The following is a 26,026-nucleotide window of genomic DNA, read 5'->3' as shown; positions in this document are numbered from 1 at the left end:
AATATAATAATATATTTACTTTTTTTACTAAAACTGTGCAACGCAAAATGCCATTGTACCCATAAATTTTTTTATTATTTATTATTGCATATGTTTATAAGCAAAAAACACTAGCGCGGGATCGAGTTGACTATTATAAATATATACGATAAACTTGAGGTAGATAGCTCGTTACGATAACATGTGATATATAATATAATGTATAATTTTCAAAATTGTACTTCAAGTTAAGTATAAATTTTATTCGAGAGTAGAATTGTCATGCATTTCGCATTGTTTATCTAATTCATAAAACCAATAAATAGATATAATATGTTAGTGCCAAAATATCGATTTTTATAAAAAAAATGTATTTCCTTAGCCCTTTATGTATAAGTAAACAAGTTAGCAAGTATATGTAATGCAGTAAGACTTAAGTATTCAATAGTTAATATATGCGTATGTATCTATAGATAAGTATAGTTAAATAATATATAAAATTGGATATGTTATTATGACATTATGTATCATGTATTATGTAAGCGTATAAATCATAAGTAGCTGAAATTATACTACTAGATACTAGATAGTGAAGCGATGAACAGTGTTAGAAGAAATTATGTTATATTATGTACTTATTTAGTGAATATACTGTAGATTAGTTTGTTAGTGTATAAAAAATAAAAATGTTAAATCCAGTGTTAGTAGTAATTATACATATATCATTGTTATTATTATATTATTCGATCTATTATACAAAATATTTTAATATATATATTGTTGTATAGATCGTTATAGGCGGTTATTATTATGCGTATGTGGCTGGGGCAAAATGGTCTTACCGGCGCTGGTCCTAGACTTATTTCTGGAAGACGAGGACGAGGAGTTTTTCATGGCGTTGGTGCCGGGCGAATGGCATGAGGACGAGGGGTGTTTGGCGGGCGAGAAAACGGCGGGAGCGATGGCCGAATGGTGGTGATGGTGGTGGTGATAGGGATAATGGGTGTAGGACGACGAGGATGTCGGGGCAGCGGTGCCGGCGGCAGGTTCATGTTGACCGCCGCCGCCTCCTCCGCCACCGAGGTGGTGATGATGGTGGTTCAGGTGGTACGCGTTAAACGAGGATGAGGCAGACGTCGAGCTGCCCGGCGATGTAGCACCGCTTGACGACGAGGTACCTTCGCGCTGTTTGGACGACGAGCCACCGGCCACCAGCATGGACGGTTTCACGTCCTGGACTCCAACGCCTCCACCTCCGCCGCCGCCACATCCCTGATGGTTGTCTGGATGCAAAAATACTCCCATGGACGCTATGGAGTAGGCAGTGGCCGCAGCAGCCGCCGCGGCCGCCGCACTATTCGAAGATGACGATGACGACGATGAGCTCGTGGCCGTCGTCGTGGCAGTGGTCATCGAATCGGGCGTGCTGTCCTTGGGCGGTGTCGGGGGGAACGTGAACATCGGATGTCCACCACCGACGCCGCCGCCACCGTTGTTACCTCCACCTCCGCCTGAATGTTGCATATCTTTGGATGAAGAGGCGACCGCCGATGGCGAATCGTCCTGCACTGTTGGCGATGACGAATACCAACCGCCCCCGGGGGACGACGATTGCATTTTGGTGTCCAACTGGTTGTTGCCGTTATTGTTGTTATTGTTGTTGTTGTTGTTGTTGTTACCGCCATTCAGCCAAGCGGCAGCCGGATGAGAAAAATGAGACGGCCTACACATGTTTCTCGACGATCCTGCAACAATAAAATGTAACATATTATATATTATACAGATTGGCGTATTCGACAAAAAAAGAAGTTATAGCGATTCTTTTGCTAGGAACACACAACGATATATTTTTGGTATATTTTATCATTTATTAAATCATTGAAAGTTCATGATTAGTCGTTTACTGCCGCCGCGGATAAGACGCACGTGGAAAACGAGGTATCATAATGTTATAATGTTTGCATAACGCCGGTTAATCATTATTAAATGACAAACGTATGGTTAAATCATATGTTAATATTTTAATCGTACCTAAGACCTAACACAATAATAACTTCAGTTTTACATTAGCAGTAAAAACATGTAGCAATTTAAAATTTTCTTTTAAATTTAATTTAATAATCGACTCGTACAATAATTAAATAACCGCAGCATTTTTTGATCGGCATACATACAGAAATATTTTGGTAAATATCGTTAACGGGTTTAAATATTGTTTTAAATCAGCGTTGTACAAAAAAAAATCCCAATATTATGTGCACGCGTATAATACCGACGCGTATAAATGCACAACAAAATCGCGGCGTACCGTAATTTATGCGTTTCGCAGGCTCCGGCGCGACACTCGATCGGCGCATGCATATTAAATGCATAATATGCATTACATATACTTAGTAGTCTGCATTTAGGTATATATGGGTGCGGGCAGCCTCAGGATCACAGTCTCTCTCCTCGCCGACCTAACCTTTACCAAACGGCTGTACGGCACCAGTCACGTTGTACACATGAATTGTATGTATAATATATATATATGTATGGTACACATAAAGTAGCTTGTACCTGTCAATAATACGTCAGCCACGCGCGTGTGTTACGTTATTGGCTATATTTTTTTACTTCTTCCGCTGAAATCGATTTATCGTCATGCCATTGCCCCTGGCCGCGCGTAATCACAGCTACACGCGCGCGCCATTCACCGTTTAGGTACGCACCACCGTTTACGTAACGACAATAATATATTATATTATACTGCACATGTATTATATTATGCTATAGTAGGTGGTGTACATTATACACGGCCAGTACATATTATTACACTTGTGTGTGTGTGTGTGTACAGTGCAGTACAACCGTATACGACGACGACGACGATTGTGTAGAGAACGTTTGAGGACTGCAAAATTAAAATACATCTCATGAGTCATCGTCACTAGTAACTCGTCTCCGTGTCATCGTCGTCTTCAGTCAGCCGCGGTGACTATATTGTAATAATATAAACATCATTGCACAATTATTACATTACAATATCACGTTGTAATGATATATATATTATTGTGTGACCCAAAAGGAATCGTCTCGGTCAAACCTGTGCCGCGTAGTTGTACAGGGTATGCCAGAAACGTGCGTCGATCACAGCATCTGGCCCACGTCCAATTACGGAAAATAATAATAATAATAATAATAATAATAACGACGATATGACAAATACGCGCGCGCAATATTATATATTACGTGCGGTACGAGTGTACACGACCTCTTTGAAGATGGGCGGCTACAGATAGAGGACAGAGTTTTTATTCGTTCACACGCGCGCGCGCATAATGCGCATTTCGAGAAGCAAAAAATGCCGAGAGAGACTGAGTGGGAAAGAGCGAAAGAGTAAAGAGGGCCAGAGTGTGGGTTATCTACATCATCGAAACGCGCACGTGAAAATACGACCAAAAGTCCGCGGGAGAGGACAAAACACAATTGCGCCCTTCAGACGAGCGCGAAACGTTTATACAGTTGTTTAAACACCACAGCAAAAAAACCTTTGATATGATTTGTGTGTTCACTAATGACATGCTGTGAATGTTATCGTATAATAATTATTAACTATTTTAACATAAGATAATGTTTGTGTGTGTGCTTATATAAAGGATCTACAGCAAAGTTACGATAAATTCATGGTTTTAAATGTGGTAAATAGGTAAATCAAATACCAGAAAATCAATGCCTACAAGTCAATTTTTACATTTTGTATTGTAAAAAAGGCTTAGATTTAAGAGATTTATTGGCTCACGAAAAACAATTTTTTTTTTTTTTGTTGTAAAGAGTTGCTATTGGTTAAAGAAAACAAAATAATTATTATATAATTGGATATAATCATTATTTTATACTTGGTTAAAATCATCAAAATGAATATATTAAAAATATGTAGCTTAGACATTTTTAAACGGGGTTTAAGATAGGGGTAATTCACTGGCGTTAAATTTATCACAGGTATTCGTGCAGGATCAGCTGATTATTAATAAAATCACTCCATTTGTAATTAGTCAAGTATACTGCACAAAACTTCTTTTTCGGTTTATAGTTTGTATCTATATTATAATTTGGTATTTGATAACGATACAATGATTATGATATTGTGTTACGCCAAGAATCGTTTTATAAGGGGGCGCCACACGCACTCATCGTGTGAAATCCTCGCAGTTTTTATAACATCTGATTAATAATAAATAATAATATTCAGAGTTTTGACCGCTCAACTGAAGACCGCCGTGGTGGTAATGTAATATTTTTCGGTCGATTAACCAACGACGCTGGACGGATTAATAAAATAATATGAATATTATTCTCCGAAAACGAGTACCGTGTGCGATCATACCACCATAACATACTATTATATTTTAAGCGTACGTCATATCGTGTTAGTAAAAACGACGACTTCGTTGTGTACGGTGATTTCGTGTAAATCAATAAAATGTGTGTTAAGAAATTAATACATGTGTCGTTTTGTTCAGACGATCGATCACGTACACAACGGAACAACTATTTATGGACACCTCCCAATAACGTACAATATAATAATATTTATTATATTAAAGCAGGTATTGTGTATTTAAAAACGAGTTCTCGCTTTAAACAACTAGCGCATTCGTAATGCGAATATTATATATATGTATTATATTATAACGCGTTATATATTTTTAATTTATCGAATTTTCTAAACCACCTGTGCATACTAGTATTCGAATCGTGTACTAGTGAATAATATGTGTATACACGAGCATATGTGTGTAACGTGTATGTATGACTCGTGAACATTTTCTATATTATACACTTTTATTACTCAGTTTCGTAATTAACCGCGTCTCTGCGCGCCGTATTTGTATTTTTTTCTTATTCAACGTAGATACCTAGCTATGTTTTTATGACAATAAAAATACGTTTTATTATTATTATTATTATTATTATTTTCTGTGTAATGGACTTTTATCATAGTATATATATTTATGCATAGGCGTAACTATAAGTACTCGTAAGTGATAGTAAAATCGAGAAAGTCTGGCGTACAGTGTATTTTTTTATATATATATAATATATATATACTCATCGGGATTCTAATGATCATGTCGAAGTTAAAGACTATACAACCGTATACAAGGTTGGCAAATGTATTTTCGTGACATTATCAAACGTTTATATTATAGCGTTTAACAGTTTTTCGAAATGCGTAGCACATAATATAGGTTGTACTGCAGTAGAGGTAGTTATATTCATTAGTAGTGGTTATGTTACTATGTTAGTCATATTTAGGTATTATAAACGTATAGTTAATAAAAATGAACATTAATAAATTTTGATACGAATGTACTATAATATTATGTAGTAAGTATGTTTAGTAATAATAGAATTTAGATATTCTGTTTTTAGAATTTAATTTCGTTATCAATTAATATTAAGGACAAGAAAAAAATTTAATAACAACCCAACGACCGGTGTCGGTCAATAATTTCAAAGAATACGATGCCCTAGTGTTTATAAATTTTAATCTGTAATATATATATATATATATATATATAACACACAAGAATAAAAATTATAAAACAGGTGAATCGCTGCACCGGGCCTGCAACTCGGAGGTATCTAGGTATACGAGACGACTAAATATATATTACGTGCTTGGAGGTAGACAGGTGAAGTCGGAAAATTGTCACTAATGACGCGTCTTGCACACACGCACACACACAGACACATCAAAAACTGTACACGCGTACGTCGTATAATAATGAAGAAGAAGTGACGGCGTCGGTCCTACACGTACAACAACAAAATAATAATGCAACCGTATGCTCATATTATGCGTATAATATATCCGTCGTTTTGTCTTCATTACGTGAGAAATTGGCGATTCAAAGCGCGGACCGGCGGCGTAGGATATATCGAGAAGATGTCATGCGCCACATATTAAAAAGCCGTTTATAACTCGCGCGATATGAAGTCTAATGATAAAAAATAATATACTAACATATACCGTCGTCGGTATGTATACTATTATCGAAAGAAAAAATATTCGAAAATAATATTATATGATATTAATAAAATATACAATAAATAATATTAATAAAAAAAAAAACCATTCACACCGACGCCATCCGTATTGAAACACGCGCGCACGTCCGTTTTCAATCTCGTGTACATATTTACGATATCGTATAATAGTATACTATTTATATATATTTAAACACGTAGATAGGTGTTGTACACATGTGTGTCGAAAAAGTATCAGCTCGCCTACTCGCCACTGCAGGCCGCGCGTCTGACACTTATTTTGGCTGTCAATTTACTAATTGAGTCTTTGGACGCGGCGCACAAAGACTGTCTGACCGGACGGGTGCTGTTGGTGCTGCCGTTGAGCCGGACGATGGAGATTTGAAAGAGGTGGAGCTGAGGTGAGAAAGAATGAGAGAGCAAGGGAGACATTTTAGGGGGAAAATAATAATAAAAAAAAAAAGGAGCGTACAGTTTTGACACGCGCGCGTCACTCTTGAGGCCTCGGTCCATTAGTCAAATTAGCTACCGCCCGCCGTCGTGTATATATTATATATATATATAGCCATGTACGGACACAGACACACACTTACATAAACATATTATATTATTTATATATGTGTGTGTGTGTCTGTAACGCCAACACTCGCCTCGGGTGCACGCGAAGAGAAATAATAATAATACTAAACCCGAACCCGTAATATATCACACCCCGTGTGTCTGCAGGTCCCACAACTGCAGCAGCGCCCACGCGCGTTTTTATATACGCAACGCATGTAGTTAGTGGTACAATGATATTGTGTCCTATACCGAGCTATACGCTTATAGTAAAGAAAAATACTCGTCTGTGCGTGATGTATGATAATAATTATAACGACAATAATAATAGTAAGTATAGGTATTATGTTTGTGATGAAACGAGTGTGCAGTGCCTCTGTAACGATTTATAATGTGATCGATTTTTGTTTTTTTCAAAACGAAAATAAAAATTATTTTTATATAGTTGATACGGAGTTTATATGTACATGTAGATCAATAAAAATAAAAAATGTGCAGTTTCCTTTTTTTCCGGCCAAAACATGATTTTGGGGGGTTTTACTTAAAATATATGAGCACACACATATACATGCACGCACAAAACATTTGTTTAGGAATTCGAAGCTGTCAAACGAAGAATGATTCGAACTTCCTGAAGAATAATAATTTGTATTCCAAACGCCTATGCGCTCTTTTAGACGCGCATAAACCGGTTGTCATATACCCCTTACGATCATGATATTATATTATGTAGTATACCTATATATAATGTGTTATTGGTCCGTCGTGGTTATTGTACATAATATATAGGTACTAGTTTTTTTTTTTTTTTTTTTAATAATACATATATGTATAGTTTCATTTTTTTCAGCTATGGAATTAATACAGAACTGAAAAAAAATAACTATACGGTCCAATGCGAATTACGTTTTATATAATATGCACACGTGCATACGTCAGGCACAATATTATTATGTGTACGATGAGGTACACATATTGAAAATAATAATTAATAACTAATAATAAGTGATCTACCGAGAAAATGTTATTCTTATTTTCACAAAACCATACGAAGATAAGCAATTTATAGTACTATAGGCAAATTTATCACACCAATAGTGCGAATAGTGCGATTGTATAAAATATTATTATTGGCACCACCGAGTGGGTGAAAAATCCTTGAAAGATATTTGACAACAATAATAGAAAAAAGTAGATAGATACCTATAAACGTCCATTATATTAGGTATGCTTTTTTTCAACGCGAGACAATAGGAAAAAAATACGATATAATGTGTTTCGAAAATCAAAATACGAATTACATATACGAACATAATATATAACCCAATCTATTGTCGATGTGAATAGAAAATGTCCTCCGCATAAATATTGCTCGTGTAACTACAAATATATATATATGAGCCTGCAGTGCTATAATGACACGAGGTTTGCAACCAGTGTTTATTAAAGACCTTCTATTCGGGGAGAGAGGAGGTATCGTAAATTTTCAAGAGGGTACAATAAGATAAGAGTAAATAATGGAGGAAGTAAAAATAAAAACCTCTATTATAATATTTATTTTATTTGTTAGTCGACATAGTAAGTATTATATTTTTCCAGGGAGGGGGGTAATTTCTCCCGGTCACCCTGAAATAAACACTGTTCGCAACTATAATTTGCAATGAAAACAATAATATTTTATTGTTCACGAAATTTATTTAGATTTTACCTTTACAGATAAATCAGCGAACCCTATAGTATTTTATTCAAATTTCAAACAAATATTATAATGCACACTGCACACATATTGTACACCGAGATAATATTTGATGGATAAAAAGGATTATACATGGTCGAATTATGACGTATTGAACAAGCAAATAAAAATAATATAACCAGGAAAATCAATCCGTTTTTAACACTCGCTATATCTATGCAATAGTTGAATATAATGTAATAATAAAATATTATTCCCGTCATATAAAATCATAGACTTTTTCGGAAAAGTTATTCAATCACCATCTATAATCATATTTATAATCAGTCAAATTAAGTACAACACATGTTTAAGCCAAACATAAATTCAACTAGTACAGCAGTGCATGAACATGATGATATTATATTGTACATACAAAAAACATTAAACACAAAATAATACAATATTATAATTTATAATATAGTATATTAATTTACATTTATACCAATTCTGTTGGATTTGGCGGGCTACTACGTGCACGTGCCATCACGTTCTAACTTTTACTATTAAAACGACGTCGAAACGAATGACCGTATCTCCCACTCACCCTTGATATTAATTTCGCATATAATATACTCAAAATACAACTCACACACACGCACACTCGTCGGTAGAACACACAGCATCTCCGGACGGCTGAGGCGACTATACCTGTTTTATTCAACGGTAACTTACAGCAGTGACATAATTTTCAATTCTTCTCTTTTTTTATTATTATTATATTCCTGCAGTGTTTATACGTTTGTAATAATTATTAATGCGCGTGCCTATATGGTAGTAGTTATGTGTATGTATGCGTTTATATTATATTGCTGTGTTCATCGTGTTGGTCGTCGAGTAACGCGCGCGACAGAGAGAGGAAATAAACCGCCGCCGCCACCGTCCGATGGAAATAATAATATTATAATATTATATATGTACATGCAAAGCCTACGCCCTTCGTGTTGGCGCGATACACACAACGGGCGCGCGGGCCAACCGCGAACCGCACGCGATATATATTATTATGTGTATAAATATATAATCCTGCGTGGCCGACAAACGTCGTGGAAATTAATAATAATAATGAAAATAATAAATGCACATTATAAACGGGTACGGAGTAAAGAAAAATTGTAAAAAAAACACGACGTGTGCGCACAATATTTACGACGTATCGCGCGGACAAAGGTGCCGAAAAAAACGACACGACGTCGCCCGTTCTCGTGAAAAATAAATAAATAAAATGAAATATTACGATATAGGTATACGACGCTTTTGTGTGTGCATACAATCTTAATATTATTATTAAATTATTTTTATTATACAACATAATATTACATTTACGTATCTACCTTTGCATATGTGCGGAAAAAAACGAAAAATAATAAATACATTTTAAACGTGCATTTATCAAACCGCATTATTAAATTTTATACAATATTGTGAGCATACCTTATAACTTATGAGTATAATATATATAGGCAAGTAATAGTTATAGAAGATACAAAATATATATTTGTGTGTGTTTGTGGAATAGTAGCCGCCGAAAGAAGCGCGGGGCGTTTATTTTTTCGTCGGCGACGGTATTTCCGGCCATGTTCAAATTGATTTATAATTCAAATAACGACCAAAAGGTGCCACAGTCTCACGATCACAACAATGGGCTACGCATTCCACACGAACCGTACGAGCCGCCGTTCGCTGTTACCACCTTCGGCATTGTTTTTATTACATCGCATATTATATACATATACATAAATACAAAATATACGTGTAATGTACCTATCTATATATTATATATATATGTATACATAATTAACTACCGAACGTCGGTCCAACCGAGTTTTAACGCGTGCAATTCCAATCCGATTAATATAATTTCGGCCAAGAAGGACGATAACTTTACTTCCCAAGTTAAAAGAGCCAATTACTCGGTAAGACACAAAAATAAAAATAATTGGGTCAACTGATAGGTTTAGAATATGGAATAGCGTAGTATTGTTTATTTTAGAATTTCTTCGCCAGCGATATTTACAATTTCTTATTCGGCCGTTACCGTCGCAAGACGTTATTACTTATTTATAAAGAATTATAACATACACTATTTATAATATAACGTATATAATATAGTCATAATAACTACATAATAAATTATCATGTGTGTTTATTGTATTGCGTCCGAGGACGCATTACGAATTTTGCCAGCGCTTTCCTTGGACATTACGCACGGTGCGCACCGATTTTTTGTTAACTGTTGTGACACACATCGGCCGCGATATACATTATACACAATATATTCATATACCTATGTATACTATTATTGTGTAGTAGACAGTAGTAAATCTTTAATTAACACTGGCTGCAGCCCCGCTTCCACCGCTTCGGATAATCATAATAAGAAACATAAAAATGCAGATATTTTGTTGTCTATTTTTATTTTTTAGAATTAACGATCAAACACCCAAGGACCTCTGCGATACTGCTGCACATTATAAGAAGGTCGTTACTCATCGCTTACGATATAATATATATTAGATATAGTACCATAGGTACACTCGCCAGGATAATATACATATGTATTAGGTATATATAGGTTAGGCAATTAAAGTAGGCACATTGATATGTACACGTCGTGTCCGATCGCATATAATTAGGTGTATATATAATATGTATTAAATGTACGTGCATCATGTATACAATAATATAAATTCGAGCGATATTGTTCCACTAATTAATAGAAAATTTTCGTTATTTTCTTTCCCATAAGTCTAAAAAACAGTACATATATATTTTATATTATATTGAAACATTGTGGGCAAAAACGTCACTTTGAATATAAGTATGTTATGTTGTCATGATGTATTTAATACGTCGTGATAAAACAACGAAGTTAAAATATAATATTATTAGTATATACCTGCGACGTGAAAATGAAAAGCTTTGCATAATCTATAAATTGTGTGCTGCAGAGTGTATAGACGACAAGCGAATTGAGTGTGTACAAAACTAGTCATATTATAATGAGAAATCGCGAATAGAGTGAAAACAAAAAAAAACCTTCGAGTAAAAGTTTTTGCGAAAGTTTTTACACGAAATAAACTTACGGCCAGGGGGATATTATTATTGCATGATAATATGTATTATTATTATTATTATTATTATGACACGTAAAAGTTGTTTTTACACTACAGGCCGCGGCAAAGGAGAATTTTCCGTCACGGTTTTCTATATTATAATATAATCAGTAAAGTGTTGAGATTTCGGTGTAATAAACAATATAAACCGCGGGAAAATCGGTGCAGTGCAAGTAGGCATGGGCACATCTGTGACGCGTATAAAAACAGTTAAATGCTAAATCACAGAAATAGGACATATCGGCCTATACACATTATGCCGACGCTCGAAACAAAAACCATACTCGTGTATACATACTATGTCGTAACCATTGCGTTTTGAATGTATATTTTAATTTATAAATGTTCACGCGGAAAACATTGAATTATGATTTTTGAATTTAAAAATTGTCGGGTCATGGAGGGACGTAACTAATAAAACAAGTACAAATGCGCTGTGGCCCCTCCTAATCGCTGCAAACGTTGCATATATTGAATGTTTAATATAAGACGAAACAAATGAAAAAATCAACGCATATAACCGCGAGCATTAGGTGATGTACGTCATACACGTGACCGAGACCGTGGTTAAAACCGCTGCAATTGTCGTCGTTGTCGTTAATATCGCGGTACGTGGATGAAATAATGATTACGATAGTAATATCTCCGGTGTTCATCAGTATAATTGGAGAGACCGTACTTTGTCACGGGCAATCCAACCGGGATTTTCTCAACGATGATATTGTAAGCGCGAGTTCGTTCGAAGGAATATTGTATAAAAAAATATCAGAACAGACACACATCAAAACGTCACATTATTATTATCGTCGTCGTTGTTTATTATATACGTCAAGTCGTCGCCGTCCCGAGTACTCTCCCTCTCCGGACCTCGACGACGAAACCCCCCCCACCGAGGCCGGAACCCGGGCATCATCGGCGCCGACCAATCGCGTACCGAGCGTGTGGGGCGGGAGGTACGTGCGCGCGGCGCGTAACGAGACCGACGGACAGGAATGTGCGCGCCGGACAGTCGCGATCGCGCGCGACAAAATGCACCGCCGGAGCCGCACTAGGACGACACGTATTATTATTTATATTATATTGTAGAAAAAAATTCTGAGAGACGTGCGGCGGCCGCGTTCTCGCCGGAGTGAGAGCGAGCCGGTTGTGCCCCTTGGGGACCGGTCGATTAATCAACCGCCGCCACCGCCACAGCCGGCGTGCGTGGAGCGCGGTTCGCGCGCGCGCGACGACCCCGTTTGTTGTTTTGTCTCCGCGCCGGGTCGACGACGGCGTTGGCTGATATTTTATTATATTGTTACGGCGTGAACGGCGAATATTTAAAAAAATAAAAATAAAAATTAATAAATAAAATTTATAATGTAATATTATCGGTCTCACTAAATTTTAAGTTTTAGAATTTTAATTAAATTATACTTGGTTATGTACTATACGTAATTTATATAAACGAGTAGTAATATATTTCATCGTTATTACATGACCGCTCGGTCTATTACAGATAGGAAAATAAAATATATAAAACCAGATTATGACCATATAATATGTAATCAACCATAGGGTTCGGGACTTGAAGCATTTGCTAATTTATTTGACTTGACTTCAAATTCAGCAGTGTTATAAGAATGTATGCTAGTATGTTGGTATACCATATAATATATTACTTATTTAAATGCAAGACATTTAAAAGTCCCGATTTTTCGTTAAATCGTTGATTTATTTATTACTTCTTACGCTAGTTGTTCACGCTTTTTTTGTTCATTTTCTACTTTAAAATTACGCAGGACGAAAATTGATTTGATTTTTTAGTTTTGGAAATATATATTCAGCACTAAAGGTAAAATGTTATCATAATGTAACATAATATACAATTTAGGAGGAAAGGAATGCAAGTTTTTGAGGGAAGACTATTTTTTAATTTTTAGAATGATGAGGCGGAATTCACTATACTCTTAAAATTGCTTAGTTTGTTTATTTTAACATTTTTTTTAAAAATTTTTAGTGCTTTAAGTACCGAACCCTAACTTGATAACATATTATTTACATACATATATGTTGCAAATCTGGTCGGAAAATATAACACAAGTGACACTTGTGACAGACGAAACGAAGAACAACAGGTATTATTGTTTTTAAATGTGACATGTTTTCTGTACATCTAAATATAATTGCGGGCGACAATACAGTTGATCACATTGTTTAAGTACAAATCATTTAAAAATCATTATTTGGTTTATCGTTGAACGACGTAAATCTCACGTGATTTTATCGGATTATCAAATTCGTTTTTGTAAAACTGCGTACCTACTATATAATTATAAATAATATTCGTACACTTGTAGTATACTTATAGGTACACTATATTATATATTATTATATATTATATAATAATATACATTTTTCAGCAGATAGACACATGCGTACTTCAAAATACGCTAAACACAACGATTACAACCGTGTTAATAACATTAATATGCGTAGTTGTTTTTTCGACTATAAAAATTGTTCTAGAATACGAGTTCTAATTATTCTTGTACTCTAGCCTCAGGCACGGCCGCCGGAATAAAAAAAAAACGATGGCTATACGTTTATACTATTGCAGTGATAATATGGCTGGTGGTTTAGGTATAAATAGCTATATAAGCACGCATTTGTACATTTGTGTATATAAATATATATATTATACAAATTTAAACGTGTCTATATCTATATAAACGCTGAGTGAGCGGTTTATTTTTTTTTAGAACAATTTTGCAGAGAATATTGTATATTATACATAAAGACGGGTTAGTCCGTTTTTTATATAGTTGTAGGTAGGAACGCAATACCTATGTTATACCTATCCATGAAGTCTTATATTGTATATTATGTATATATTCACCATGCTGCGCGTTATTATTATTCAGGACTCGAGCCAAGAACGGCGTGTATATAATATTATATAGAATGAAAAAGTGTTATTTTTTATAACTATAACGTTTATGGAATCCTGCGCCGAAGCAAACGTCGTACGATTGATGTTGACGTTATGTATGATAAAATATTGATAATATTGTACGTAATATGTTCCTAATCATTAAGTAAGACATTTAAGCAAAATGTTTACATTTTGAAAAGTGTATATCGACGAAAATAAATTTTTATGAATCAGGACATTCACTCAGAAAATATTATAATATCGTATTGATTTGTACTTACAGGAGCACTTTTTTGTTTATATTTACTACAGTAAACGTGCAAGTGTATGTATATTTATTTCATTATTTAAATTCGGCGCGACACGGCGAATCGATCACGATGAAATTAGTTCCGCCGCCAGTCGGAATCTATATACTCGTATTATAGGTAATTATTATAAAATATATACATATAATACTTGCATTGCACAAAACGAGCCGTGTGTTTATCTATAATTTACAAGCGAAAAAAAAAGGATGTAATATAATGTGACAGATTCTTATCGTGAGTATATTTTTTCATATTTTCATTATTACCAGGTAAGAGCCAATTTTATATAATGAGAACCCCGTGCTGCACGGTATCCGGTGTGCGCATACAGGCCTGACCGGAAAGAGTGCAAGAACATTGCGTTTCGTCTACATAAATAATTTTTATAAACCTATACAAACGGAGGAGTCGGAAAAAAAATTAGTCCGTTATGATATAAATATTATTTTTTTGATCATAATATGTGCAGTGCGTTTATAAGTGATAGATAAAATAAATACCGGACGTTATGTCATTAATTCTACATATATAGGAAAATCTGTTCGAATAGAACCCAACGATTTTTCATCGTGACCTCTCGCATATCGTCGTTTTATTGTTGAACCGTACACTCGTCTTTTACAAAAAAATACAGATCTCATACCACAAATTTATTGACTTTAGAAAAATCACATCTGCTAGGATTATAGTCCTTGAATAAAATATTACAGTAAAAAAATAATACGAGTTATACATTGAGTTACATTTAGTTGTATATTTTTTAAATTTTACTGTTGAAATTATGTTATCAATAGGAATGCATATCAAGAATCATTTGGGTTTTTAATGCTTAATGGTGCCCAAGAGTGGTCTATGAAAGGTTAAGTTTGGTACGGCCTCACGAATTGACTTCATTGCATGCATATATTATTATAATACAGGTTAGTTTAATATGATATTTTGGTTCACTGTGTTTAGACACGTTTGTGCTGTGTATAATATATGAAATGTGATATTCTTTCTTTTCAGTCGACCATATAGGTACGCGTTGTACTAGATACAAACATAGTAATAATAACAACACAACTCGCGGTTTACTATAATGTCCAGGGATAATTCTACGGTCCGAACGCGTTTCTTGCTAGATTTTCGGTTTACGCTTACAAATTACCGATTCCGCGGGGGAACAATAACACACACATTGAATGCGACGGCAGCGGAGGAGGCGAAAAAAATTTAATACGTGTAATAATAATATTGACGGGACACGAAACGAGAGAACGACCTCTGAATCTGGAAACTACAAAGCGATCGCGAGCCGTTAATTATGCCTGCGGAGCGGTTTTAATGAAACGCTGCACTGCAGTAGAGCGGGCGTGCGTTATACATAATATTGATATAATAATGCAGCACAGCCACCGTGGAGGAGGGCCGGTTACAGCCGTATAATATAAGGAGTAGAAATAGGTAATGTTCTAAAAACGGTGTTTGTCGAGCACAATGAGAGGGACGGGCAGAAGAAAAAAAAAAATCACTAAATCATATAGAACTTTGGTAACGAAATTCCAGTGCGCATGTACTCGTATATATACAATTTTGTGGAACGTTGATGATCGGGTGTCCTTAAAAAAAAAAAACAGCGCTCTGCACATATCATACTTATAATGTACAGGTCGTGTACATTACACAATGGTGCAGTATAAAACGCGTATAATATTATATTATTATAATAATACATTATATATTATACGGCACGCATATATTATTATTATTGTTATTATTATTATTTTCTCTCGGTCGTTTTTTCGTCGTGTTTTTCACTATTATTGCGGGTTAATGATAGCCATATACATAACGACCGACTGTCGGCTTGCGTGTGTGTGCGGTGGTCAGCCAGGTGTAAAGAGTCAGCGCCATCATCAAGAGTAGGTATATACTGTTTGTGCTATCTCGTCCATGACTATGCCACCATAAAATATAAATCCTTGGCGTCGGTGGCAAAATGTTTTCCACGAGCGGTGTGTGCGTGCGTGCATGGAAAACGACAACGCGGTCGTATAGTATTTAAGGTTGTGTACATCACAAGCTGGAGTTGAGTCTCGGGACTCTATATTTACCTATGTATTAAATAAATAATAGGTACCAGTAGTTTATTTGCGATGTGTCCATACCATACATGCGTACGCGTTTACCACAGCAAACGTACTACAATGTTTCACTTTCTACACTTGAAAATTACCCAATGTCCGGTTAATAAAATACATGTATAATATATATTGTATTAATTAATAATGAATTAGAGGACCGTTAAATTGTATATACCGCAGTGCATAAATAAGACGAAACGCGCTATGTGTCTACGTATTAGTAAATGTACGAGTATGTGCACTTTATTTCGATATTCATGTTCATTTATACAAATAGACGGCCAATATAATTTGATATTAAATAAGGATTTGTTTTGTAAAGAAAAATAATGATCGATGTGGCAATAATAATAATATCAATACGAATTCAACGAACAATAATTGTATCTATAAAGTAATATTCCTACATATAGGTATCATTCTTGTAAAGCGAAATTGCAGTGCTGTTAGCATGACGGGAGAAATATGATGAAGGAATTAGGACTTGAAAAACGTGAGTGGCATTAAACTTGGGGAAATTTCATAATCATTAAAGTATGTCTTATTTTCACCGTATTTAAACAGTTTTTGAAACGTATTTTAGCACCGAAGTCCTATCTAAAATAATATTATAACTGTCATTCTAAACGGTTTGTGTATATATATATATATATGTATTATATTTATAGCTTAAATATTGCGTAAAATTAAAAAAAGCCTGGACTTCCATGTAGTTAATGGGATATTCTATGTTTTAATCGTGTGCATTCTTAACAGTGTATCTGTTTGTATTTAGAACTTATAATTTAAATATTATACTAAATTAATAAACTTAATAATTTTATTAAAAATTAATTTCAAGAATATTAATAGGTGTAAATAAGCATTATGAGGTATTAAAAATAAAAAATAATTTAATATTATATTTAGTAAATATTAAAGTGATTGGCGAAAAAAAAGGACTTGTATAAAGCCATTGTACATAATTACTGCAGTCTGCAGCTTTGTCCGACAAATCCGAAAATTTCAATTAAATAATAAATATAATTCTGTTTTACTGTTGCAGGTGACTAAATGAAACGCAATCAAAACAGACATAATATGAGAGAGAGGTCTGTACTCAGTATTAAATAATACTCTTTATTAAATAATATTATTTTATATTAGCCACAGGGACTGTCTCACTACAATTACGTACTGCGATATCAAGATAAATTGGATACGTTCTCAAGATAACTGCATTTATTATACAAATATATTCCAAAAATTATAAAGTTTTTCTGAGAAAAACGAATATTATTTTCTTAGGAAACGGTTGGTTAATGTTACGATAACGTGGTTTTAGCAATTTTTCGAAAAACATACTGCAATGAGCGGTTATTAGAAAATCATTATACAGCACACACATTATTCTTTTATCATAAAAGAAAAATATTTTTAATTCAAATAATCATAAGAAAAAAAAATCATATACCGAAATTCGATAGGATTATTAAAAAAATACTAAAAATATAAATATTCCTAGTGCGATAGTCGCAATTCAATAATGAGGACTTACCGTGAGACGACGTCGGTGGAGGTGGTGCGAATGGCGAGTGGATCTGCTGGTGATAGTACCGTGCAGTGACGGTGAGGGAATCGCGGTGATACGGCGCCGCAGCAGCAGCCGTGGCCGCCGCTGCCGCTCGGTGATGGTGGTAATCCCTGGCTGCAGGGTGAGCGTCCAGCGCGCTGACATGGTGATGCGCGAAGAACGAGTTCATATGGTCAGACATATTGTCGGCCACTAAAGGTTCGTCCCGACACGACGACGATGATCCGGCCGGCGTCTCGTACCAGCTTCGATGGTGCGGATGATGGTGGTGGTGATGATGAGCTCCGGCACCGCCGACCACTTCCATGCCGGCAGCCATTTCCATGCCGCTTTAAAGCGCTCGCGCGGCTGTGATAAGCTGCAAACCAAAAAAAAATCAAAATCAATCATTTTTTAATTATTAATATTGCAATACCTAGTTGCACACAAACTCCTATAATTTATTTTTAGAACATTGTTTGGTGGTATGTTCTACTACATTGATAGACTTGTTCTTTGACATATTATCTTTATAATATTTTCAATTTTGTATGAAAAAAAAAACCGACGGAACGCAATAAAATATTCCACAATTGTATGAACAGATCTCGAGTCTCGCAAAGAATATTACAAATTTATACTTTTCTTGTTAATTTCTGATATGACTTTTAGTGGTTTATAGCAATCGGCCATCATAAGAAGTCTAATTATAACTTTAATTGAGTCCGAGAAACGCGTTTTCACCGAAAACCTAACCGAAATACGCCGCAGAAATTACTAACCCGAAATGAATATGTTCCAGGACCTTTCTGTACTAAATACATTGATGGATTTTGGTTTTACTTATATAGACATAATATTTTAAGTCTGTACTAATCTGAAACTACTTTGCAAGAACTCCAAGTGAAGTTTTATAAATATAACTCAAATAGCTTATATCAATGAAAATATCGTCGATATTCAAAATCATAGATAATATATCATTGCAAATGGACATGCAGAAGATTATGTTTTGAAATAAGTGCAATATTAGAATACCAGCTGTGCATTGGCGGTATTTAGATAATCCTATATTGTTAATTAACATTAAAATGAGTAATCAAATATACGCTTTAATATGTTTTTTTGTAAATTCAGTGATTTACCGACACAAGAACAACGGATAATTGTAACGTTTCGACGTACGCTTTCCCCGCAAATTTCTATGTACCTAACGTATTTACGCACATATGAGTGAAAAAATAATAATTAACACGTTGTATATTTATACACCCATTTACACGAGATTTAAAATCTAAAACAGCCGTTCCATTTACTCACTCGCGGATATCCATATAGTATAGATTTTAACAAGATCTAATAATGTAATTATTACAATTAACAGCGGCCAGTCGGGTTAGTCGTAACCATTATTTTCATGAGTATTGGAGTGCGTTTATACACTATACGTTCTACAGCTGCAGATATTAAACGTCTCGCGCGACTGAAAATTGCACTCGCCAAAGGAAAGTGTTTTAGCAATAATAATAATAATAGTAATAATATGAATCACCTTCGACTTATACCTATCATAAATATATTAAATATGTATACACACGGGGTGGGTTCATTTAACGTAAGACAATCATTATTTTTGAAAACACTAGCATTTTTGAAAATATTTAGAAAAATACAATTTCAGTCAAGTTGTTTATAAGTTAAATGTAATTGAAGTTGAAACGAATTGACCTTTATTTTGTGTGATAAAAAGCAATCAGATAATAATCATCTAAATTCAAAATTGTATAGCTCAAAATAATCTGATAATATATTCTGTTTAAAATATTAAATTAAAAGTGATTAAATTCATTTAAAAGCGTAAAATATATAATTTTTTCAAAAATGTTTTGTAACGACTTAAAATCATGTAAAAAAATATTTTTAAAAATGTTAATAGTTTTTGAAATAATCCATGCCCTAAATTAAATAAAATGTCTTTGTATTATTTACATGATTACAATCACACTAAGCGTCAATTAGAGAAGATAAATATGTAAATAAATTAAAATAAAAAAAGATTTATAATAAAAGAATAAATACAATATTTATAATAATAAGCAGTATAGGTACAATGTCTTTTGTAAAAAAAAAAAACGGATAATGTTAAAATGTTTAATAAATTATTTTTGTTGTAACAAAGATTAAATTTATTCTATAATCATATTTTTATCTTGTATTTGTATAGAATATTATGTTTTTGGAAATATTGATATATTTAGTCGAGGGAAACTAGTAAAATCGATAAAGAGTAACTAGAACATTTTTTAAATGCCGAAAACAACTGCAGATGCAGCAACTAGTCAATACCCGTTAATATTATAGTACCCAAGCACAAACCCAGACTTATTATTATACAGAGATAGAAGTAGATATATTATACTTTCAACACCGCGTTTGAGGGTCATATCCATACGTCCCGTTTATTAAATTATATGCGATGCTTATGTTATAGGTACATCTTATACTAATAATAGCCACAGTGTAGTAAATTAACTTGTATGCGAAATTACGTAAATTGTATTTATATATCAAATTATACACTTATATATATTTTATAAGTGTGTGTACTCATGTAAGTTCGTGTGTGTGAATGTATACCTGCGAACACTAGAACATTAATCATTGCGCGTGTTTGGAATTCAAGGTGCCTATTGTTCGATGGGAATACAGTGGGAAAGACGATAAAACACACGATTTTCAACATAAGAAAATATAATAATAATAAAAAAAAAATTCGCGGCTACGTATTTTAATTGGAAAACAACAGGCGCCCGAATGTTGACAATGATGAGAGCACGTACATAATATAATATACCTAATAATAATAAATGCATCACTGCAGTATTCTTATATTGGTACGATGATGCATGCCGTACGCTTATTATAATTTATAATAGTAATATATAAGTAATATGTTAGGTCTTTTTATTTTTGGCTGGATTAATATTATTTGAAAAATTCATCTAGTTAGTCACGGTATTATTGTATATAATTTAAATTTTAGCTTTATAATATAACTTTATTTTTTGCTATTCTTACAATAATTATAATTAAACAGGATTTATTTGGGGCCCAAATTTTGAATTATATTCAACAATTATACATCGTGTGTTAAACTATTAAATAAAAGAACATTTTTTATTATCGTTATTGTTATTGATATTAAAAATAATATAATATAATATACAGTGCAAATGTATAAAGTACTCAAGTTTATAATGTAATATAGGTACAAGTAGGTACATGACGATACCGCGGTACAATCGCGATTGTTAGCGAATATATATCGTATGGGTCACATTTTTGCATAATACACACACATAGGTACAGGAGGTGCCTATATAGTGGATCGTAATAATATTATAAAAGTATAGTACCCTACCTATGCATATGTACGGTCTGCTGCAGATATCATATAGGCCGAAATAAAAATAAATAGGGATAAGATAAACCTGATTGGAACAAAGATATTGCGAATATTTATGGAGGTCTTTTGCAATTTATTCTAAATGCCGTATACAGCGTGCACGCTAAGTGGGCTAATCTTCTTTCCACATAAGGATAGACACCTGTAGCCACTATTGTTGGGGATACTTGGTATTATATTATATTTATACATAGGTACTCCTACAATGCATTTATACATACATATTATATATATTATTATATTATATACGCAAAACGGGAGGTAATTGGCTGCTGCTGCTGCACCCTGAACACATGCATATATGTGTACTCCGAGATTTGCCGTAATATGTGGATGTCACCAATAAACAGTTGTTATGACGTAGGGGGGCAAGCTATTATACATGAAAAGCATCGACGCTACATGGGGCAAATACTTATTATATTATACATCGTTATTGGTATATATGTACACATATGATATTGCATAAAACGTATTGTACAGAGTTTAATTTTGAGGGACCACCGCTGTGAATTTTGATACGAGTCAATATATATATATATATAAAGCCTTATATAGGTACAATTGGTACATATTATATGTATAATCTGTATAATATTATATACTATACCTACTACATGTTATATGTATATGTACCTACCTAGTATTAAAATGTATAAACGTTTACAACAAAAGGCCGTTAGATAGAAAAATATTTTCATTAAATATACTTACTAAACTTTTATTTTGAAATATAATGTATAAGCGCACTGCTCATTTGAATAGTTTAAATTCCAAATATAATTAATTATATTAGAAGTCACCCTTTTTCATGTTTCTAAAGGGTAACAAGTATTTAAATAATTAAGTAAATAATAAGGTATACGTATAATCAAATAGAATTTAAATTAAAACACATTTTATGGAAATTATATAGTAGATTACCAATATTTATTTAAATAATATAATTATATTTATACTTATAAATTGGTAAAGTAAGTATAAAACTATTTTTTATATAATAATAATTTTAAACATTTTAAAATAGCCAAGTTTAATGAAACATTACATCTAATTATAATTTTTTCAAACCATTCTTTGTTAAAATAAACATGTATTTGATTATTATTTTTAAAATTTACATATTTAAATGATCATCTGCTACATAATTGTTAATGTACAAATCTTTCGGGTCTTGCAGCCTATGTATGTACCAACTGTGTACCTATTCATGTACATGCATTTTCGATTATTTAGTGGTTTATTAAATGTAAGATGGAAGTTATTCAGACAAAAAATGCATTTGAAATTCGAATGTATATTATAAATGTTTGGCTTTACAAACAAAATATTTGTTTTATAATAAAAATATTTCCAAATTACCTATTTTAAACTTTAAATTAAGCGCATTCTTATATGAGTTTAAAATTTAATGTAGGTACAATTGTATAGGTATATTTTAATTAATTACACATTCAACCCTCAAGATGTCGTAGGTAAAGTATATTTGAAATGGTGTGTATAAAAATTAGACGAATTATATTTTGAAATGTAATATTGTTTTTCATTATGAAACAGACGCATTTTCTATCAAAAACTATTTAAAAGTCCTTTAACTGTTTTAAGTACATTTACAAGTAGTATTGTTTATACAAGTGTGTCATTCACACTGAAACAAAAACAAATCAGCTATAATTTAGGTATAGGTTTTATTCATTTGTTATTATCATAAAACAAAATAACAACCTTAAAATTTCAGTTAATTAGTTTGTTCAAATCTAATAGTTTTTTTTTTTTAATCCATTCATTTATATTTTAACTGGATAATTAGTTTGAATAACATTTTTCAATCTTCAATACAATAAAACGCATCTTAAAAATGAAAATTAGCCGGTTGAAGTTTTATGATATAAAAACTACAAGTTTGGATTTATCTATTAATTATTTACCTACTTATAAAATGAAATATGTTAAGTGTGAGATACTGGATGGCGTAATTAGATATAATGTACCTACAATTAAATATTTAATTTCATTAAAAATTCCAATTAATCTAATTATTTTGTACCAAATTTAGTATGTAACTATTATTGTAATTATAATATTGTACAACGAATTTAAATTTGTATTTGGTATAACTATATAATCAAAAGTTTAAATGTATGTTAACGTCAAATATACAGACTTTTATTTAAAAATTAATAATATCTCTAATAAATAATAATACTCAATTTTAATACTTAATATTTTTAAATATTTTTGTGCTAACTATTAAAATTGCATTGATTATTTTCCTATAGAAATAGGGTGTATATAACTATTTTATTATAATATAGTAGGTATATCTAAGTATTTTTAATCAACATTTTTGTATTTAAAATATGTTATTTTATTTACAAACATTATTAGAAAAAGCATAAAATGTATACAAGACGAGAAAAAATATGTTAATATTTTTAAATTATAATAATTTCATATAAACAAGACATTGTTAACAATAAAATAACCTAATATAACCTATTATAAAATTTAGTATAATATATTGTATCTACCTAAATCTGAAAATATATTTTATTATAATTTCACGAAACCTAATAATTACACTCACACCTAATAATTTATTAAAATAATATACTATTTCCCGATAACGATGAGAGCATATTAAATAGATTTATTGTTAAAAGAAAATATTGTGTTCAACTAAAATTTGTAAAATAATTTTAAAATGTATTTCAAAATGAATATGCTTGCAAATGATAAAATATAAGATTTATCTACTGAAATAAAAAGAAAAAAAAATGTATAAATCTGAGTATCATGTGTATAAATAATAATATATCAAATAAGCCATATACCTACCTAGTTGTGAATTAAAAGCTGTTTTGTTTTTAATGATAGATATGTATATCTACTGATTTTTTTTTTTAGAAATTATAGATTATTACATATATTTTTTTATTATAATATGCATGTTTAAAATTCATTTCTGATTTAAAAAATCAGTTAAAAAAGATTTCTACGTTTAGGTTCTATGCGGGGTACGTACAGTTTAGAAGTAAACTATTCGAATTTATGTGATAACTTTTTTGTCTCATATTATTATTATCTATTGAAGACGAAATTCAGTATAACTTACATTTCACGTTTACTGCTGTAAATAAATCCTAGCAGTCGATGACTTGACGTGTAAACTTCATGACGCGGTAACACTGCGAGTTTAATCTATAGATATGCATGGAAATCATACACTTTTTCGAGCGATGAAAAATCCGGAAAAACAAGTTTTCAACCGTAAGTCGAACGACGCGACGACGAAAAAAAAAAAACCGCACTAGCGTTGCGTAACTACTGCAGTGAAGGGCGCGGAATCGATACGCGACGGACCGAGGAACGAAACGATCGGAAAATATTATACTTGTCGTATCTAAGTACAATATTTTTTACGAAATCCTAGGAAGCAACGGCGGCGATGTCCCGATATCGGCGATATTATATCGTCGTCGTAACAATATTCGTATCGTTGTCGCCGCGAGACGGTACAGATAACGATATTAATTATTATTACAGTTACAGTGTACCGATGTTAAAAAAGCACGGACGGCGGAACGGGAAAAAAATTTCTCACATACTACACGATCGCAACCGGTGTCGAACATTGAACTGAACGGCGCGGCGTCGTGCGAGCCGTCCGTGCCCACGGCCCGTCGCGGACCCTCCACCCCCACTCTACCGGTGCGACGCCGAGCCCCGCCTGCGACGCGACGCCTACCGGTGCGCCCATTGGTTGAACCGCAAAAACGGTCCGGTGGAGAGGCAGGCCAGAAAAACGGGGGAAAAAAAAAAAAGAAAAAACGCAGAGGAAAACAAAACGAAACGAAACGGAAAAAAATACACACACACACACACACACATATATTTACTCACGCACACTCTCTCGCCCTCTCGCCCCTCACTGACCCACCCATCCACCCACCACACAAATAACCCCTACGACCCACACCCCCTGCCGATGGTCCACGACAACTGCGGCGCTATATATATATATCTATAGCGCGTTAGGTTATATGTATGTATATAATACTCGGCTCATCGCGAAAGAAACGTTGTTATTATACAGAACATTTTTTTCGTACTTATGCTTTTTTCATTTTTATTTCTTCCATCACATCCCATCTCCCTTTAAAAAAGCAGAAGACTGTACCTATACCGATATTATATAATATATATCATTTTAATATTCAAATGCAGCAGCAATGC

General features: G+C 33.2%; 1 protein-coding gene across 2 annotated transcripts in view; it reads right to left on the bottom strand.

Annotated features, from left to right (window-relative positions):
• The window catches only part of LOC112600194 (GATA-binding factor C), a 54,817-nt gene extending 29,406 nt beyond the window's left edge, over positions 1–25,411 (bottom strand). The window contains exons 1-3 of one of the 2 annotated variants that reach the window (XM_025347364.1): positions 24,906–25,411; positions 18,310–18,703; positions 822–1,724 (exon numbers count right to left, since the gene is read on the bottom strand). In XM_025347364.1, coding sequence (XP_025203149.1) covers positions 822–1,724; positions 18,310–18,670 — 1,264 coding nt within the window. In that variant the 5' untranslated portion in view covers positions 18,671–18,703; positions 24,906–25,411. The remainder of the gene's footprint in view (positions 1–821; positions 1,725–18,309; positions 18,704–24,905) is intronic. The other variant, XM_025347366.1, reaches the window with a different exon arrangement.
• Positions 25,412–26,026: the final 615 nt, after the last annotated feature.

The sequence above is a fragment of the Melanaphis sacchari genome, unplaced genomic scaffold, assembly GCF_002803265.2.
Source record: "Melanaphis sacchari strain LSU unplaced genomic scaffold, SCAv2.0 Contig61_pilon_pilon, whole genome shotgun sequence".
Lineage (NCBI taxonomy): Eukaryota > Metazoa > Arthropoda > Insecta > Hemiptera > Aphididae > Melanaphis > Melanaphis sacchari.
This window is presented reverse-complemented; position numbering and strand designations above follow the sequence as displayed.